This window comes from Primulina huaijiensis, chromosome 7 (assembly GCF_012295235.1).
Source record: "Primulina huaijiensis isolate GDHJ02 chromosome 7, ASM1229523v2, whole genome shotgun sequence".
Classification (NCBI taxonomy): domain Eukaryota; kingdom Viridiplantae; phylum Streptophyta; class Magnoliopsida; order Lamiales; family Gesneriaceae; genus Primulina; species Primulina huaijiensis.
Genome location: NC_133312.1, coordinates 22,911,091 through 22,931,418, shown reverse-complemented (window position 1 = coordinate 22,931,418; position 20,328 = coordinate 22,911,091). Strand labels below are relative to the sequence as shown.

General features: G+C 35.7%; 3 protein-coding genes and 1 pseudogene across 5 annotated transcripts; 2 read left to right on the top strand and 2 right to left on the bottom strand.

Annotated features, from left to right (window-relative positions):
• Positions 1-8: 8 nt before the first annotated feature.
• LOC140980630 (uncharacterized protein At1g32220, chloroplastic-like) lies at positions 9-3,818 on the bottom strand. 2 transcript variants are annotated; one of them, XM_073446580.1, is made up of 7 exons: positions 3,576-3,818; positions 2,446-2,551; positions 2,275-2,363; positions 2,022-2,077; positions 1,515-1,661; positions 663-788; positions 9-425 (listed from the first exon to the last, which is right to left on the bottom strand). In XM_073446580.1, exons 1-7 carry the CDS (start codon positions 3,683-3,685, stop codon positions 145-147), a joined length of 915 nt encoding a protein of 304 aa, XP_073302681.1. In that variant the 5' UTR covers positions 3,686-3,818; the 3' UTR covers positions 9-144. The 2 variants fall into 2 exon arrangements, with proteins under 2 accessions (XP_073302681.1, XP_073302682.1); XM_073446581.1 differs by having other exon boundaries at positions 2,446-2,539.
• A 140-nt stretch (positions 3,819-3,958) lies between these two features.
• On the top strand, positions 3,959-10,574 carry LOC140980631 (dolichol-phosphate mannosyltransferase subunit 1-like; annotated as a pseudogene).
• A 1,435-nt stretch (positions 10,575-12,009) lies between these two features.
• LOC140980629 (uncharacterized) lies at positions 12,010-14,462 on the top strand. 2 transcript variants are annotated; one of them, XM_073446578.1, is made up of 4 exons: positions 12,010-12,167; positions 12,282-12,375; positions 12,559-12,768; positions 13,598-14,462. In XM_073446578.1, exons 1-4 carry the CDS (start codon positions 12,096-12,098, stop codon positions 14,296-14,298), a joined length of 1,077 nt encoding a protein of 358 aa, XP_073302679.1. In that variant the 5' UTR covers positions 12,010-12,095; the 3' UTR covers positions 14,299-14,462. The 2 variants fall into 2 exon arrangements, with proteins under 2 accessions (XP_073302679.1, XP_073302680.1); XM_073446579.1 differs by having other exon boundaries at positions 12,019-12,167; positions 12,271-12,375.
• Positions 14,463-14,712: 250 nt separating this feature from the next.
• On the bottom strand, positions 14,713-19,665 carry LOC140981131 (sec-independent protein translocase protein TATC, chloroplastic-like). The gene is made up of 4 exons (XM_073447413.1): positions 19,339-19,665; positions 17,683-17,990; positions 16,362-16,652; positions 14,713-15,394 (listed from the first exon to the last, which is right to left on the bottom strand). The coding sequence occupies exons 1-4, from the start codon at positions 19,598-19,600 to the stop codon at positions 15,185-15,187; spliced, it is 1,071 nt and encodes a 356-aa protein (XP_073303514.1). The 5' UTR covers positions 19,601-19,665; the 3' UTR covers positions 14,713-15,184.
• Positions 19,666-20,328: the final 663 nt, after the last annotated feature.

Sequence of the window (20,328 nt, the reverse complement as noted above, 5' to 3'; positions counted from 1 at the left end):
GACCAGCGTGAATGACTCGGTTTAAAATTGTAACTTGCGCTATTACAAGTGTAACTCAGTTGAAAGTGTCAGATGTGTATAAACCTTAATTGCATGAAGTCCAACTAGAGAAGCGCATATGGCCTTCCGAACAGCTAGCAAATTTCAAACCTTGGCTCCTGCTGCTGCTTCCTTGATTTGCTCTATCGTGAAAACGCCAAAGAAATTGTCGTCTCTGATTGCACTTACCACAGCAAAGGCAATATCGTCTACGCTGACAGGAGGTGTCAAAAGGAGATCTGACGCAGGTAAAGAGTTCAAAGGTTTGGTGAAGTTTTCAATAGCCGATAGAAATTTATCAAGCGGCTCGCCTATCAAGTCCAGGGGAATCTCATATCCATCAACCATTCTCTTCCCATATATAAACCCCGGTCTGAAGACAACACCTGCAGAAATTAAACAATAAAATATTTGACCATAGATAACAAAGAATAAGTGCAACATCAAGAAAAGAATGCCAAAAAATCAAAGGCCAAACATTGTTCAGTATATTGTGGTAAACTTGTCTTATTTTGGCTTTAATTTCCACCGGCATACACTCACAGTTTTTGTACGCACAGAGGATAATGGTGGGTTTTGGGTTTGTGCAAAATTGATAAAAATGCAAGTGCCTCAGAATTTACCTGACGATGGATATTTGGAAAGAACCTCAGATTCTGCTTTCCTCTTTCCAGTGAAGTAACCGGATTTAAGTAGAAATGATGGTAGATTATAATCATGAACCGATATCAGTATGAACTTAGGGATACCTGCGCGGGAATGAAAATAAACTATTGATCCTCGTTCATATAAAAGGGGTGGAGTGGTAGAGTAAAATGAAAAGATTCCTGATTTACATGATACACAGAGCTGAGCTTTACTTGGGTGGTTTTAATACTAAAATTCCGTCGCTCCAACAATTTTTAAATTTGAACTTGCAATGAAAATGTACAGGAATAATTTCTCAAGAATTTACTTAAAAACACGCAGTTTTTATCACGATGAATAGAGATCATGGACAGACTATCTAGCACTTAATCATAACTTATGGTAGAAAATGCAAAGAAAACCAGAATGGATTTCAAAGGTCAGCTAGTGCAGATACTCTTCTTAGAATAAATTTATTTCAATAGCCCTCTGATTTAAAACATTGAGATAAGGACATGCACTAGCAAAAAGGTCTTAGGAGGACAAAAATTGATTGCTATATAATCCAACCTTTAATAATTAGATCATCGGGACTACGCAAACTGTCATGCATGATATTAAAGATGATGTGCAAGTATATACAATATTGAGCACATTTGAATAGATTAGATACAGCTAGATATGACAAGCAAAACATTTAGCAAATAACACGTACAGGAAAACAAGCTCATTGCTTCTCAAGAATCATCCAAAAAACAGTCCATGACTTCATAATATCGAATTGGAACCAGATCAAAAAACTTATCTAGCTTGGAATATCACAACAAGATAAATGAATAATTTCTCACCAATTTTTTTAGCAGCATTTACAGCCAAGATATTAGCCTCGCCGTTGATCCTTTGCATTTGTTCCTCACTGCCAAAACCTCCAAGTGTAGAAACAACTGCAGTAGCCCCAGCCAGCACTTCATCCCAATTTACATAGAAAACATCCCCTGCTTGATTGAGACACCAATTCAATTCTTAAGCAGGTTTAATGAGGTTTGTTTGTGATCAATGGGTTTAGACAGCGCTGAAAATTTGTCGCAGCCATATATTCCAACTTTTTTTCCCTTTTCAATAAAAAGAAAATTGGAGGGTGTTTGACACAGAAGATTCTAAAACTGTTACTTAATGCTAGTTCGAGGATGAAAATATGAAAAGAGATGAAATCAATCTTCGGTTGATTTGCCTGCCTGTCACCCAACTAAGACTCTTCTAAATTCCAAAAGTACCCGCAAATAAATATTACATTGTTTCATATAGCAAATATATATGCAAAGTCTGCACATCGTACAAAGCAAAAAAGCACCTGCCTGTCACCCAACTAACTTGATCAACCCACGAGCCTGAGTACGAAGGACGCCCTGACCTGTTAACAATTGAGGTGCAATTTGAAAACAGAATAAAGTCACGGAGAAGGATGAATACAGCAGTATAATGTAATCAATCATGTTGGGAAACCCAGATTTTTTAGAGAATAATTTGGCACAAAACTGCAGCTTAGGACTTTACTTTTCATAAAAGTGAGAAATCGGCAATTAGCTTCAAAAAGAGACATCCTTGTACCTGCTAACACTAATGACTTCTATCCCTTTTGATATTGCAGCCCTACATATTGCTGTACCCACGAAGCCGCTACCTCCTAATACTACAATCTGGTAATAAAATGGGTAATTACAGCTACTTTAGATAATTAGCAGAACTTAAGGTTTTAATTTGCAATAAGAAAGGTCATACTTTCTCGGTCTCAATATCAGCCAAGACATCAATTGTACCAGCAGTAGCATCCTTGATGCTACTAGATTCTGCATAGCTGCATTTGACACCAACCCTGAAAGGGATACTATAAAGAAAAAACATTAAGTCATCACCATTATCACCATAATGTCAAACATGTCAAAAGCAGTTTGTAAAACAAGTCAAGAGCAGCTATCATGATTGCAATAATCAGTTTACAACCCACAGCTAGCCGTCCTATTGCACTTCAATTTTCAACAATTTACTAGTACTTACGCATGTTGTCTATGTGATACTCAGTCAACTAGATCACTCATAGTTTTTAAAAGAGTAAAAGAATCCACAACGAGAACAACAATCATAGTGTGTCTAACAGACATAGGGGGATAACACAAGAAAACATGAGATTTGCAGTTTTTGTTCAGAACCAAATTTAGGTTATCGTAGGGGAGCGGTAGGAGCTATGAAGCCTCACAAAAGGGTTAAAAAGCCATCGCTAGGAGTGATATCCATATCGAGTTGTGCTATACGAAACATCATGTGGCATAAATGGCTTCAATGGTCGTGCTTCACATTGTTGTGGATGCTGTGACGTACCACAAGAGTCTATGAGCCTCATAGAGAGATTAGAAGCCATAAACATCGTGCCCTGGAGATCCACCAAGGCCCAATAAATAGAGTTTTCCGTATTAACAACGTGCATCCCTAAATCTATAGCTTAATGTCATTTGGAAAACCACATTTTTCCAACACTCGCACACGAGATAGCATAAATTTTCCATTTGATTTATGCCGAATGCATGTCACCGTCCCACCGTAAAAGTACCTCAGTAACCAGCTCGGCGATGAAGAAGTAATCGGCCAAGAAAAAGTTAGTGATTGATCACCACTAGCAGCAATGTATCACTTAAAATTCCAAGGCCGAAAAAAGAGAGAGAGAAACATAAAAGTGATTTGCTCTTTTTTCTCGTTTTCCCCTTTAAATTCCAAATCAAAGCCACAAAAGATCAAAGCATTATCATTAATTCCACTGCTACTCAACCACGCTTTTCATTCAGAACATATCCAACTCCGCCAAAAAAACTAAAACCAATCAAAAAAAAAAAACAAGAGCCCGAGCGAGTACAAACCGAGAGCGAAACAGCCTCGGAAAATGCGACGCACTGGAAAAGGGAAAAAGGGTCCTGCCCAGTTGTGACGAAGCTGCGGAAATGGAGGCGCTGCAGGAGAATGACGTCATCACTTCAATGGCGTGTTCCTTGCGCGTGAGAGCCAATTCAAGAGGAAAGGTAATGGATTTTTTCTACACTTTTCTGGACAGAAATTGATGTGTGGATTTCTTGCAAACAAATGTGGCAATGCTATTTCTGTGCTCTCAAATATTTCAACATCCTAAATTCACAATGAATAAATAAATAATATTTAATTGATATATTAATTCTCCATTAACAATTTTTTGCCAAAAATAAATTTGCATTGTCTATTGTTCTTATTCATTATATTTAAAAAAATAAAGGAAAAAACATTTATGGGATTGATCAGAAATTAGGTGGTGAAAATGGAGGATATGGAGAAGAACAAGTACAGTATAATTGTCCCGACCTACAATGAACGCCTCAACATCGCTCTCGTTGTTTACCTCATCTTCAAGCATCTGCCGTGAGTACTTTCTTTCGAATTCTTTTATTTTCTCTGCTTGATGAATTTTTTTGTTTTTTAAAAAATATGCAAAACAAAAGATCTCGTTTCGCGTGGATTTTTTCAATTTGATCGCAATTGGAAGGTTTCTAAAGTGTTAGTATTTCGGATTTTTTTTGTTGATTTCTTGTTGATCGTCTTTAGGAGTGTTTCACTTGAGTTTTCGTTTTTAATATCGGTGATAATTAATACTTAGGAAAACGTAAATGTCATTACAATTGATACCGATATGCCTGATTGGCATTTGAAAGGTCTAATTTTTGGATATTCGTGGAGACTTTTGCATCAAGGATGTTTTAGCTGAACTCGTTATCAGTGTTTGGTTCCAATTTTGTGCTCCCTTTTCATATAGATGGTTGTAGGTTTCCTCTAATTTTGTCGATATTATAGACATCTGATATTCAAGCATCCAAGCGCAGGAAATGAATACAAAAAAGCTCCTTACATGGTGCATAATTGCATATTAGTTCTGTTGTCAACAAGGTGTACGTATACACGTTTAAATGATGCTCCAATGGTCTCCTTTTAATATTTTCTGGAACTGCAGTGCCTACTGAAAGTTGATAACTCAACTAATTAGTAATCACAAAGTGATATTCAACATAATCGTGTTGCTTTGTGCATGTTCAGAGATATTCTGTCGTGTTTCTTTTCATTTTATAAGCAATACAATGGAAATTGCACATATTGATTGTTTAAAAGCACCTCACAATCAATGAATGCCAGTTTTTAAGGACATAAGTTGTAAGAGGTACCCTTTACGTGATGTTAAAGTATTACATATTTACATTGAGCCCATAATTTTATCAAGTTTTTTAATATTTTCCTTTGTTCGTTTTTTTTCCTCTTTTCTATTCTTATGGTTTCAAATGGATTCTCTCTGTATTCTTTTTCTTGAAGTTTTGGGGTATCTATTATAGTTACCAACGAGTGTAGACTTTTGTTGGAGCAAAAAAAATTTATTCTGAAGAGCTAATATGTAATTTTGTTGGCAGTGTTCAATTAGCAAATGGAAATTTAATCCAGGTAATATAAACTCTGAGAAATGAAGAGTGAAATCTTTGAGTTAGTTACCAATAACCGTGTGGCTCTTCATCAAGTCTATTTCGTTGCCAAGACATGATTTAAAAATTCATAGAATATTGTAAAGATGATAAGAACCAAGTGGTATTGTTAGGGGAAGAAATGTTGTTAAACCCAAGCCCGGAAGAGAGACAGAAGCCCAAAAGGAGGCCAAGCCCGTATCTCAAAAAAATGGAAGAGCCTAGAATGAGGAGAAGGAATAAATAGAGAGGGGTTGTTAAGGATAGGTCATTCATGCATATTGTGTTGTTATACTAGCTTAGCTAGGGCAAGAGGATTGTGCTCATTCTTCTTGAGTAAGAGTGGATTAGAATGTAGTGGAAATATCGTACTGTTTACATTCATATTATTTCATAATTTCCATTTTTACAATTTTCCTTGTTACTGCTACTGTTCGATTGATCCATTTCTCTTGTTTTCTGTTTATCTTCTGTTTATCAAATTGGGTTAATTGTTTGTGGTTATATCTATGGATGGTAACGGGACGGGTCTGTGGTGGGTTTGGCCAAATACGAGACCCGCCTCACTTTAGACCCGTCTCGCCCGGACCTGAAACTCGATGGGTCCGATCAAGTTAAATCTATTAATTTATATTCAACTCATAACAAAATAAAAATTATAATTATATATTTCATTTTAACACATCATTATAAAATAAAATTATTTCAATCTTAAAATAGTATGAACTAAAATTTGAGATTAATATATACATTATTCAATAAAATGGGAGCTTATTCTAGTGTTATGTAGATGCATTATATGTGATGATAGCCAGTTGTTTATCACTTTATTTGTTTTTCATGGTTACTTGACATTGATCTGGAAGCTATAATATCTAACTGGTTTTTATCAATAGAATTTGCAATTGTGATCTTGAAATTTATCAGTCTATTCTTTCTATGACCTTGCTCATTTAATGGGGCCCCTTCTGCATGAAATAGAAGAACTATAGGTTCCTGATCTACTTAGAAGTTCTCATTTCATATTCAGAAAATTATGAATTCTTCCTTTAGACTTTGTCAGTGTTGTGACTCTTTTGTGCTTCCCAACCAGGAATGTTAATTTTGAAATAATCATAGTGGATGATGGGAGTCCGGATGGAACTCAGGAGATTATCAAACAGTTGCAACAAGTGTATGGGGAAGATCGCATTGTAAGTTTTGAGAAATCAGGTCACCGTTTTTGCATTTAATGATTTCTCATTATTTTAGTCATTAATAGCTTTATATCACACTCATTGAGCTCTGGTAATGCAGTTATTGAGACCTAGACCTAGGAAGCTTGGCTTGGGTATGTTTTGGCTTCTTCTATATTTAGAATGTTCATGAAGTATGCCTCTGGAAGTTGTCGTCTCCCTTCATTTCAGGGACTGCTTATGTGCATGGGATGAAGTATGCCTCTGGAAATTTTGTAGTGATAATGGATGCTGATTTATCTCACCATGTAAGTTTACCCTTATTAAATAGTAATGGTTGTAAAAAGAATATTATAGGATTTTTTATATCATTTGACCTTATGATATAGTAGGATTTGGCATCCATAAACCTATACTTTCCACAACGCAAAGTGATAACATATTTTATTGACACGTTCTGCTGTTCGACATGAGAAGAAAAATACGTTTGGAAGATATTCATACCTTAAGATTCCAGATTCAGAGCCTCAATATATTTTCTGATAATGTAAGTCTAAACCTAAAAGGAAGAAGAATACATTGTTTAGGTCAAAGGAAAGTTAATCTGCCCGAGATCTTTTCAGATGAGTAGGCAAATGTCATTGCTTGTTTTTCAGCTTTAGGGCAGCATTTGTTCTGTTTTATTTCTTAATGGATTTACAGCAGTGAATTTTGTTTCAAATATTTTTTACTGTCCATAATCTTACTGAGATTTGTTTTCTTTTGATGCTCTTCACCAGCCAAAATACCTTCCAAGCTTCATTAAGTAAGCAAATTCAAGCAAATACATAGATTCCTGCGGTCCTGGTAGCATACTTTCTGAGGAACCTTTTGGAACAGGAAACAGATGGAGACGGGTGCAAGCATCGTCACTGGAACTCGATATGTTAAAGATGGAGGGGTGCACGGATGGAATCTAACGCGTAAAATAACGAGCAGAGGAGCCAATGTCCTTGCACAAACCTTTCTCTGGCCAGGTGATCTGTGGGGACCCGGACGCTAATCAGGTTCTTAATCGTCATTGGGACTAATTAATCAATTATAATAAACAGGGTCTAAATTTTTTTTTTTTTTTTTTTGTTAAATATAATATCAAATGCGGAACGTAATGGAATCACTCTACTATGCATATCAGTATAAAAGTAAAGTACAAGTCTGTACTATATACAATCATTTACAAACTAAGGTTCAATCACTAAATATCAAGTGTTCAACCCTATCTCAAATCAAGTCCGTGGTCTCCACTCTAATCACGATCTCTCTCTTCATCTCCTCGACCATGAACCTGTCCCACCTGTTGTCATGCACACATACAAACACGACAACAGCCGGATACTCCGGTGAGAATAAATCCCAGTATAAATCAACGAAACATGCAATCATATAATTAATATAAAGCATGAAGCAGATATCAGATATATATCAACATCTGAAACTTAAGTACTATCAAACTATCAATCATACTCGTGACTCCACGACTCAGACTAGACTCAATCCTAGTCTAGGGATCCCGGTTTCCAGACGATGGTATTCCTATATCGACCAACAGTAATAGAAGAAACTCCGATTCTATCCACGTCGATATAACCAAACATCCAGTGTCTTGACCTATCCGTCACAGACTATGGCACTATCGCCAATACACTATCTTGTGACATCGTGCAGTGTACCCGTGGCGATCCCGCCACTATCAGGTACTTCTGTCACAAGATCACTCGTCTAAACACATGCTCTCTATACATCAATAGAACAAGCATATCAAATCAAATCAATGCAAATAATAACAAATAGTATGTGATTTAGGGAAACACAAGTATATCCTACTTGTGTCGATCTCCCAGTACCACATTGACTTATACCTTTCGTTTGTAGTCTCGGTCTAAGGCAATATCAGTTCTGAACTCAAGATCGTCTTTGTAAATCTGAAACGGTATATCGAGAATCATAATATCAATATTCCATTCTCAATTCAACACTAAATCGGATTAAGCGGAATAGAATTCAAATCAACGGCATAACGGCACAATCCCGATATTCCCGTCAATACAATATCAACAACTATCAATTACAATCCATAACCCATATCTGATACAACTCATAATCAATCTATAACTCAAATCTGTCCGATTTCCAATCAATATACTCAGAAATTCCTAACAATTCCATAATCAATCTGTTATTCGATCTGACTTCGATTTGACGATGTCTAATATGTCAAGAACATCATATAGGAATCCTATTCAATTCTGACAATCGCATAATTTCAAATCATATCAAAACGTAGTAAAACTTACGTCCTGCATGTTGAAGGGCAAGTGGCTCCATTTTCGCTCAACACGTCTCGCGCATATGCGCGCCCCGCCTCGGCGCATATGCGCGAGACATTATGTCTCGGCGCGTGCCTTCCCGTCAGCTCGCGCATATGCGCGCCCTTCATCCGCGCATGTGCGCGATATTCCCTGGAATTCACATTTGGCTACCGAACACCCCGTGCATATGCGCGCCAACTCTTGGCGCATATGCGCCACATTCTCTGGACTCGGTATATGGCAATGCACCTCTTCGCGCATATGCGCGCCCTCAAGCCGCGCATGTGCACGCAAAGTTCTGTCCGCGCAAAAAGCTTCTCGCACAGCTCGCGCATATGCGCGGCGAGATAGCGCGCATATGCGCGAGACCTTCGGGTCTCACACCCCACTCAACTTATGTCATTCCGATTCCTTCCTCGAAGTGGTCCGTCTATCATCTGATCAATTTATAATTTAATCAATCTCAGATTACCGTGATAAAATCTCAGGCATTACATGATCAGACTTAACTGGCTCTTTCCGGTACCTTACAATATCTGAATAACGATCAACATATTCCTTGCATATGCAAAGAACAAACTGGATGTTACCCTTTCTTGTGCAGACTCTACCAGAAATCTGTGCTTGAAGATGTTATTAGTTCTGTTGTGAGTAAGGGGTATGTTTTCCAGATGGAGATGATTGTTAGGGCTTCAAGAAAGGGTTACCAAATTGAAGAGGTAATTATCTCATGTAATTTATTTATTCATTTTGCTGGTTTGTATTAATGATTTAATTCAAGATGCTTCTTTTTTTTTCCCATTTTCACATTACCGTGATTTGGTGATATGCTTTGATTTTAGTACCATAGATTCATGCTAGACGTGAAACAAACTTGGGTTGAACAGTAGTTGAAATATGGAAGTATAAAAAAGGGGAAAAAGTCCAATTGGCATTTCAGAAATCACGACGACTGCAAACAGGAAATTCACCAAATTGGCCAGTTTATGAATTACTTGAAAGAGCGTATTTTCAACTTATTGGTCGAGACTCTATGTCATGATCATAGGGCAATCAATGCATGGCAGTATGGCTATACCACCACCCCTTGTTTCTTCAAAGAAGCCCTTCTTGTAGCTAAAAATTTCAAAGATGTCCGTTTACATATTTCATTCAAATTCTTTTCACAATCTCACCATCATTTCATATAATTAACCACTTTTGACCTTGAACCAGCGTACAAACCTCAAGATTTGTAGTACAAAATTTCTTGGGGTTTGGCCTTGTAATATTATTTGATAAAAGATTTTGAGGTATATTCAGGCACCAGCTTTTGTGTTGGTCAATGTTGTGAATTCCATTTCTACGCATTCTATTTTTTTCTGGGATGACATTTTGGATTGTTGGACTTGTTGATTTTGAAAACTCATCCTTGATTGTTTTAGGCATTTGACATGCATCTTACATGATTCTTCTTCCTGAATGAGTTTCCCCTCTGTGTTGAACATTTTTAGTATACTGTTATCTGACGTTGCATTCAATCATGATTTTGGTTTCGAGCTTCCGTGAAGCTATAAGATCAACTGTTTCTTAGACTGTTCTAGTTGTTGAATGTCTAAACCTTTAAATATCAAGGCTTTTCATGTTTAACTTGGTTCCATCATGTTCCTTTGATTTTTGTTCAGGTTCCAATCACTTTTGTTGATAGAGTATATGGAAGCTCGAAGCTCGGGGGATCAGAAATTGTCGAGTATTTGAAGGGACTTCTGTACCTTCTGGTGACAACATGAAATAGAGTAGAATACTCATTTCTATACTTACAATATCTCATAAGCTTTAGGAAATTTATAAATTTTTGCTTTAAAATTATTCAAATATATTTTGATTATGTCAGGAATTTCTCACATGTTCCCAATCAGTGCAGAGGTTTACAATAACAAGTATCACAGCTTGAACAGCAAGTCCGCAGATAATCCACATCCAAAGTCCCTATTATTCATAAATCGCCTTTCCACGTTTCGTTATAAACTATATATATTGGTGCCTATGCACACTCAAACTGCACACACACACAGAGATTGCAGAAATCTTGGTGCCACTTGTGATTTAAAGTATTTTGAAAAGACAAAACATGGAAGATTTTTTGTTAAGGATAGACAATGCACGTTTCTTGCTGTATCAACCCCTGCAAACACAACACATAGAGACTGAAACTGACTATGCCTCCAATGTGTAAGAACGCAAAGAGCACAGCTCAAGGTATCCCAACAACATAATAAGCTCCAAGATTTATATGTATGTACATAAATTTTGCCATCCGCATCCTCTAGCAGCTCCTGGAATTCAATTGTATGCGTCAATTAGTCGATTTTCAAGACGATATATCGCAACGATAGGATATTTTATTAGAGTAGAGATTTTACTTAAAGTTAAATAATCCTTCTTGTAAATTTATTTTTAAAATTAATTAGTATTTAATATATAGTTTTTAAACCTTGGAAAGAACAACCAAACGCATCCTGTTTCGTCAAACCTGTTTTGTTTTTCTAATTTTCTTGGTCGACAAAAGAGATAAAAAAAAAAAACAACAAAAAACAAGTCATCGTTTTAGTTTGGATCAATATAAAATTTCAACATCTCCGATTATATTTTGAATTAAAAATCACACACTCAAGCAATATGAACAATGTAAACAAAAACTTAATTATAAAAAATAAATAAAAATACAAGACATTAAAAACACATCAATATAAGTTTTAAAATTTTCTAAATACACACTACAAAAATAAATTGGTGCATAAAAATTCACAAAAAAATTAATAAAATATTTAAAAAATTAATTTTATTAACAAATTGGGGAGTCCAAACAGACCGGCCGTTTTGACCTACCTTCGAACAGACTACTCGTAGCCAATTATATTCGAAACACAAAAAACTATAGTAAAAAAATTTTATGAGTCAATCTTGTGCCATAAATATTTTATTTGAGTTATTCATTGAAAAATATGATTTTTTATGTTAAAAATATTATTTTAAAATTTACTTGTCTCACTATTCGCAAAATTGTATCACAATAAATTTAGAGTGGGTCTCATGTGAGACCGTCTCACGGATCTTAATCTGTTAGATGGGTCAACCCTACTCATATTCACAATAAAAAGTAATATTCTTTGCATAAAAAGTAATAATTTTTCATGGATGACCCAAATAAGAGATCCGTCTCACAAATACGATTCGTGAGACCGTCTCACCCAAGTTTTTGTATAAACTTATTATATTCGAAAACCGTGTCCAACTAAAAAAAACAAAATTAAAATCTAAAACATCGCGTTGTTACATGCGAAAAAGGCCTGAATAAACGAAAAACAAACACTGAACAGTTGCGAGTGTTGGTGTGTGTAGCAAAGATGAAGAAAGCAAGAGAGCAACTGAACCGCGCTTTGAGCGAGCACCTCAACACCATCCATGAAACTTTTCAGGTTTTCAATCCAAACCCTTGAATTTTCATCCGATTTTAACGATTAATTTTTCTGGGTTCTGTTTATTTTTATGTTAATTTATGATTATAATTGTTTTGTGGAGGTGTTGTGCAGATATTCGATCGAGCCCCGGCAGCATCTCTCGAAAAAGTTAGCTGGAAAGAAGTCATTCAAATGAGTGAACGAGTCTCCAAACAAGCCACCACGGGTCTCTCTTTTAATTCCTTTGTTTCTTCCTTTTGACCTTCATGTGCTTGATACTGTCAAAGAAACTCTATTTGGTTGATTTTTATGGCAACCATGGTGAATAATTTTGTTGTTTCTAAACTGGGTACACTCCAATTAGGTTGATTCTATCCTATAATTTATTATTATAATTGTTTTTTCTTAGTTGGAATGCTTTACGCTGGAGACTCCCCAGGAGTTAAAGCACTTGAAGAAAACATGGCTGCATACTTCAATATACTCCAAGGGTTCCTTTTACTTTCCCATGGGAGTTCATTGGGTGCAGGACCAACTCTCTCTTCCTGCATTCATACATCTGTTAAACAAGTTGTAGACAGTAGTTTCATGCTATTTCAGGGGGCAGTCTCTACATACGGTACTTCGCTTCTTCTCTCCCTCATGCGTGTGTTTATTGCAAACATGCGTTTGATATCAACAGTTGATGAACGAGCTGAACTTCTGGGCTGAGATTTCATCCTTTTATTCTTGGGTGCCCATAAAATGGATTCAATTATGATGTGTTGGATATTTTTGAAACTGGAAGACAAGAAAGAAAGTAGCCGTGGATCCTGATTTTCTTGAACAATAGACTAAAAAACCAAAAAATTAAAAAAAGAACTAGGGTCTTTAATGTTCACGGGATGTTCGTCTCTTTATCATCAATTTAAATCCAACACTGGCTTCTCTATATTGCTTACCGACCTATTAATTTGATTGGTAGTATAGTTATGATGTTAATGTTGAATCGGTGTTCTAAAAGTTATATTTCTCCATGTTATGCTGTATACATTGAAAAGTTTAAGAAGCATCATTTACATGAATTGGTACATCCCGAAGCTCATAACCTAGGAATCTTATTCAATCACTTTGGTTAACTATGATCTAGTTCCCTTTAAGCTTTAGCCACTAGGTTTACTGTTGAATTTCCATTAAGTTAAACGAAAGTAACTTCGCTGACAATAACGATAAGAATACAGGTAAATATTTACTGCGATGACCTACATAAATTAATCTCTCACACAAAGTCTGGTGTCTTCTATTCTTCAGGTCACATGTAAGACATTCATAGTCACCCCATATTCTATCTCTTGAATAGTATTCACATCCATTGTCACCCCATATTCTATCTCTTGAATAGTATTTATCAATTGAGTTGGTGACGACAATTGTGTAACTTTTACAAGTTTGTTTTTTAATACATGCAGCGGGATCATCGATTAATGTTCAAAAACTCTCGATCCCCCAACTGGTAGGTACAGTTTGGGATGCCTGTTCTGCCCTTAAGAAGACTCCTGCCACTAATGTAACAGCTATTGGAAGATCAATGACACAAGTCGCAGTTTCCATGAAGGACGCCCTTCGCGAAATGAAGGAACTTAAGCCAGCAGATGAGTCTACCATACCTGTACCTGCAAACACAGATGACAAGTCCAACAATGATGATGATTCTGATGAAGAGTTAGGCAATGATCTGTCTCCTGAAGAGATGAAAATTGTGCAGTTAACAACTTGCATCGTGTCTGAAGCCCTTCTTGTTATTAAAGAACTAATTCGATCCATCACTGGCTTGCTTAAGAAAGAAAATTCGAATGATGTTGCTATATCTGTAGATTCTTTGGAGAAACTTCTGAGACTCTCCCAAGCGATTGGAGTTGAAGTTGATGATCTTGGAGCATGCCTTTACCCACCACAAGAAATTTCGGCTATTAAAATGGCTTTGGGAAAGATATCTAGCATCACTAATGAAACGGAGATGGAGCTTCGAAATCTCGAAGGTTCTTCAGAAGATTTTGGTAAAGCTTGCGCTGGTTTGAGGGGTTCATTGAGGGAATTGGAGACTGTACTAGGTTGTGTAGGTGCACGTGATATTGTGCAAGAAATGGAGAATCTCGTTGTAAGTAATTAGAGAACTGCTTTACTTTTTACAGCGTGGAAAGTTTTGTTTCTAATTTATGATTGTGTACCGCTGCGGCTATAGGTAATTGTGCCATACACAACCCTCTAATCCTTGGCTTTTATTCAAGAGTATTGCTCTTCAATAAATTTTGTCATGAATCTTAGCTTATTTTTTTTATAAAAAAAAATCACATTGAGGGTAGTGTTTTTTTTTTCTTTTTACATAAATTGAGGGTCGTGCTTTTTTCTTTTTACATAGATTTGAACCAATGCATCTACCCTGTTAGATGTTTATTTCACTACACTAACGAGTTGGTCGTCTTAAATTTTTCATTTATCTTTCCATGGGTGATCCAATGAGCTGGTGTACATTACTATTTTTTCTCTTTCCCATGTCATTGTGATTATTTAAAAAGAATTTACGTAAAACGAAAATTAAGCAGTCACATAATATCTCATCTGGTTTGATGACGCATTTGGTATGATGTGATACACCAAATTATCAGTTTATAACAGTAATGAATTATAAAGTTAACGCTTGGGAGTAAATACAACATGATTCTACTTTCACCATAATAGAGACGTGTGCAGTCCAACTTCTGAAATTTCGAAGTTTGAACTCAGACTTGACTGCTTATACCCGTCTTGTAGAAGATCGTGACGCTCTGACATTTCTTTGACAGTTCAGTATAACCTCATTTGCACCAAAAACACTTGCATAAGAACAGCAGTAAAACTACTTCCTAGTACAAAATAGCACAGGAAAACCATCTAATTTTCTAGCAATTCCCAAGTGTACACAAGATCATACAAAACTAGGCATCTAACACCATGCCTCCAGCAAACAGCATACTGTGATCAGGGTAAATTGCTGCTGTATAACCAGTAAAACATAATCATCGGCCAAGAAGCTTAACCAGTGACGCACCACCTAAATAAAGACCCATAAGTGGTCCAGCCAACAGCATTTGTGTCAGAGGATCAGTCGATGGTGTGAGTATAGCGGCTGCAATTACTGAACCTACTACCACATATCTCCAAATCGACAGCATTTGTTCTGATGAAACCAAGCCAAGTTGTCCAAGAAGCAGTTGTATAACTGGAACCTGAGATAAAAACATGTCAACCAATTAAACTAAGAAATCCATTTTATAACACGAATGCGTAACAGTTGAGAACCACAAGATTTAGAATGAAAGAAAAAAATGGTAGTAGCACAAACATCTTTTTGTCTCTGTGCAAAACCTTTTGCATCTCAACTTCCTTCCGGAAACATTAGCTAAGAGACATGATTCCTTAAACTTCAAAATCCATTATCCAACCAATACAATTGAGCCTTCACTATTTTATTTTGTTCTTTTTGCGGAAAACATGAAGACAACAATCAGCATTTACAATGGTTTTCAGATGTGATAGCTATTAACACATCTGTGATACATAGTCACCAGTACAGGGTAGGCGTCAGTCCATTCAGGAGCCAATATCAGCAAAACCAATACCGAACTGACCGTCCTTCTCTTTGGACGCCGAAAAAAATTTAAATGAGATGGCAATCTCGGTGTCTTTAGAATTAGCATACAACATCCTCGATTAGTGATTGTATCTGACTGATTAGACTACTTCTCTTATTTCATCGAAAACCATATCTCATTACCTTCTGTACAATTTTTTCCCAGAAGTTTAAAAATGAACCAAAAGCGATAATTTCTTCATCCCTTGTTATATTTACTGCTTCACTTCGGTATGGAGTTTAGAAGGGAGTCTAATGGGTGAAAGATTTATGATTACCCTTTTACTTTTGAAAGCAGATGTCAATTAGGGGAGTCACATTTTAAGCCCGTGTTTTGGATAGAGATTTTATTTTAGGAAATGGAAGGTTATTTGGAGATGTCCAAAACATAAGCCAATAGACACCATACTAGATAGAAAGAATAATAATAAGCAGACTGGAGCTTCTTAATAAAAGTGAGATGTTCGCAAGACATCTGGACTAATAGAAACGTTGAAAATTGAGAAATTCAAGTGTTGCCACCGCCATTGAAAAAGAAGATTACTATTAAAAACAGAACTAACCTGGAAAGACAATCCAGTGCTAAACATAAGCACCAGGATGAACTCAAAGTACTGATCAATGGACCATAATGATTCAACCACTCCTTCGGCATAATTAACAAAGAACGTTAATGCTGCTGGGGTAAGAACATAGTAAGAGAAGACAATGCCCGAATAGAAAAGTATTGAGGACCCTAGAACGATTGGCCCCAGAAATTTTCTTTCTGCCCTTGTTAAACCTGGAACAACAAAAGCTATGATCTCATAGAGAATTACCGGGCTTCCTAACAGAAGGCCGCAATATCCGGATACCTGCATAAACAAGTATACCACTTTTAGTCCTCAAAATATTACAGGTAACCATCACTCTATATCTATTATGTAAGATGAACAAATGCTGTGGATAAGAAAGGTTAACACTTTGTCCGAACCCAGCTTAGATAGGAAATCATCAGACAATTTTAGATTAGAAAATTGTTTTTCAGGAATAAACCAAAACAAGAAAAATCATTCTAAGAGAATAGTTGGTTCCTATACATCCACTTTGGACATCGTTTAACATCTTGATAAAATCATAAATAATTGTCAAAATGCTATATGATATAACTTCTTTTTACACAAAAAAATCTCTACTTTTTTTCCACTTCCAAGAATGGTCAGTTAATTCATAGTTTGGAGCTTAAAAATCTCATTCGGGTGTGGTGAAATGGTATGTGTTTCAACCATCAATACTTTGACTTTATAGACTATCATATGCACTTTAACAACAATATAACCAAACAAACCACAAGGAAGTGTGCACCACAAATAAAAACAAAAAAATATTTTTCAGAATGGATGAATATCTAATCACTATTGTGAAGGATGGCAGGGCAGCAGCGTTGGACATTAAAACATGCCTGGGGACAATTAAATTGCACCCAAGTCAAAATTCAGTTATCAAAGACTTGCTAACAATATCCTACATGTCTGATTTATCTAATGGTAATTATTACATTTAGTCCCACATCACGATACCCACAGACGAACAGATTTAGGAGGACATGGCTAAAAACTAAGGTTTCTTGAAATGTAGAAATTTTGATGTACAAAATCAGTAAAATAAAATGGAGCTTAAAGTACAAATTCAACAAACAGAAGATTCCTATTATAGATAACACACACCCACACATTAGCAGAAGTTTCGTTTGATAATAATTTAAACGAACTTCACTAAATGCATAAAAACTTCAACTAGTATGTGTTAAAACTTCAACTAATATCCGTTAGAGGTGTAGAAAGAAGTAAGAGCTGATCCAAGAACTAGAATAAGGAATGTGGAAAAAAAAGAATCGGCCATAACCTTCAGAGATGTGAAGAAAAATTCTCCCGGTGCCAATTGTAAGAAACGAACGCCTTGTGCTTTAACCGGAGCTTCAAGAAAAATAATGAGATCCTTTGAAACTGTGAAACAACCAACAACTGCAGCTCCAACAGCCAAAACCGACGTAAAGACTCTCTGTCTAAGTTCGTCTAAATGGTCATATATACTCATTTCTTTATCATCAGGGAGTAGCTCTTTACTAGGATAAAGAAAATTGTAAACATAATTTCCTTCATCATCTGACTCATTGTTCAGGAAAGGATTATCACTTGCTTCGTCAATAGAATCTGCAATGGAGTCAGGAGACATTTAATATAATCTTAACTCATATCCTTTTACCCTGACTTAGATTATACCCAACTTCATACACGTCATATTCAAAAAATTAAAATCATAATAATGCTAGAGGAATGGAAATGGAATGTGGATACTAGATCAGCAATTAATCACATGAGATGAAGAGGACAGATTTAAAAATTCCAGCAACAAGTACAAGTAAGTTAAATCATCAACAGCAATAAGAACAGCAACAAAAAACAAAGGAAAGAACACCCAAAATTTTAAGCAGGGACTCCTTAAACTGCTTAAAACTTCTTATTCCAATCAGCAAATGAAACACCACATTTGTATAACAGCAAATGCTTTCAAATACACCACATTTAAAATGTATACAGACGGGCATTCAAATTAAAACACACCACCCCTCCCAGCGCACACACAAGGTAATGGTGAGCCCTACTCATAAGAGTCAAAAAACAAGAAGTTCAACATACTTGTTATTGAGATAATGGACATGACTTCAGACAAAATTAGATGATGGGGCAACAAAGTGGCCCATAGCCTCTCTATTTATTCCCCATGAGACAGTAACTAAATTTTATGTTGAACAATCATGAGGACACAATCTTTCTTAGCAAGAAATGCGAATCAGGTGGATTAAGGAAGACATGACCATTGAGGAGTTTTTAAGTTCTGATACAGTTATTTGTTTGATTCTGCTATTATAATTTCTGAGATATTAAAGCCATTGAGTTTGAGCAACAGAATACACATCAAGTTCATAAAATCATGCCATGTAAAACAGGTAATTGAATCAATCTAGCAATCAGATAAAGGTGAAAGTTCCTAAAAACCACGGATTATAGTTTATTATTTTGAATTCAACACAAGTTCCGCTTTTTAGAGACTGTCACTTGCTTTAAAACCACTAGCAGTGAGGAATAAGTTATATTCAAAACTAACACACTCGCAATGCATAAAAATCTATGTTGCACCAATTTCACATGTCGGCTATCTATATTGAGCCTAAGAAAAGCTAACATCAACAAACTACAATCAAGAAAAATCTTGTTCTCGCTGTTCGTCCCAATAAACATATGAAAACTCAAAGCCTCTTGCGTAAGCATCGTCTGAAATCTAACAGCAATACATCATCTCCACAAATCATTACAAGAAAACCATATCTCGTTACCACACAGCTCAAACTACACTCACTATCCGCAATTTAAAACAATCAACATATAAAATAAAGCAATAATAAAGAACCCAAATCAAGAAGTTTCACAAAAAACTTCAAAAAACGAAACCTTTTATGTTTTATTGAAGATAAACATTAACAAGAGGATTCCAATATACCAAGTCTATCTTCAACGGCTGAGCCAGCTCCATTAACACTGTCACTTCCACTTTCTCGCTGCTTCTCAGCAACGTCTTCAACAGCAGAGCAAACTACTCTGTCTATTTTCTTGAAATTATTCTTTCTTGAAAATCCTAGAACTCCGGTTCTTTCTTTCATGGGCAATATATTTTTTGATGGGGTAATGGAATTCAAGCATTGGAAACAAATGAATTTGTTGGTCAGGCGTGGATTGGATATGAGAATTCCAGTGCTTCCCATTTCTGTTACCTTGTGGGATGATTGGTGGTTACTGGGAATGGGAACTTGATGTGGCGATTACGTAGTAGCGGCGCATTATAGACATATATAACTGCATTTTCTAGTATGCGCTTGTTACATTGATTATTAGGGGATTTTTTTTAATATAGATTAAAAATTTATTTATTAAAATATTCCAATTTTACGAGTCTCGTGAAGGTAGTATAATCTGAAGGACAATCTTCCGGATTCAAAAATTTAAGAAATATATTCAATTGCGGAAATTAAAAAATTTAATTTTAAAAAAACATTCATTTGCAGAAAATTCTTTCTTTTTCCACTTTAGATTCTTTCAAAGTCTGACGCTGCGTCGGTAATACTTCTTGTTATCGAACATCATTGTATTTTTTGAATTATTTGACCGAAATTAATTTTATTATTATTGAAATAATTTTGTTTTATAATGTTATTTTTTTTTATAAAAATGTTTAACATTGTTAGATAATAATATTATTTATTGATACTCGATAACAAAAAATATTACTAACACAGCTTCGGACTTCGGAAGAATCTAAAGCGGAGAAAGGAAGAATTTTGGTAAGGAAAACAATTATCCTTGACAGCGAAAACATTATGTCTGTCACGGATTCTAAATCCTTGACAGTCTGTCACAGATTCATAACACAAATTCTTATGAATCCGTGAATCTTTTTTTTTAAAAAAAAAAGATTTTGAATCGAGATGAGTGA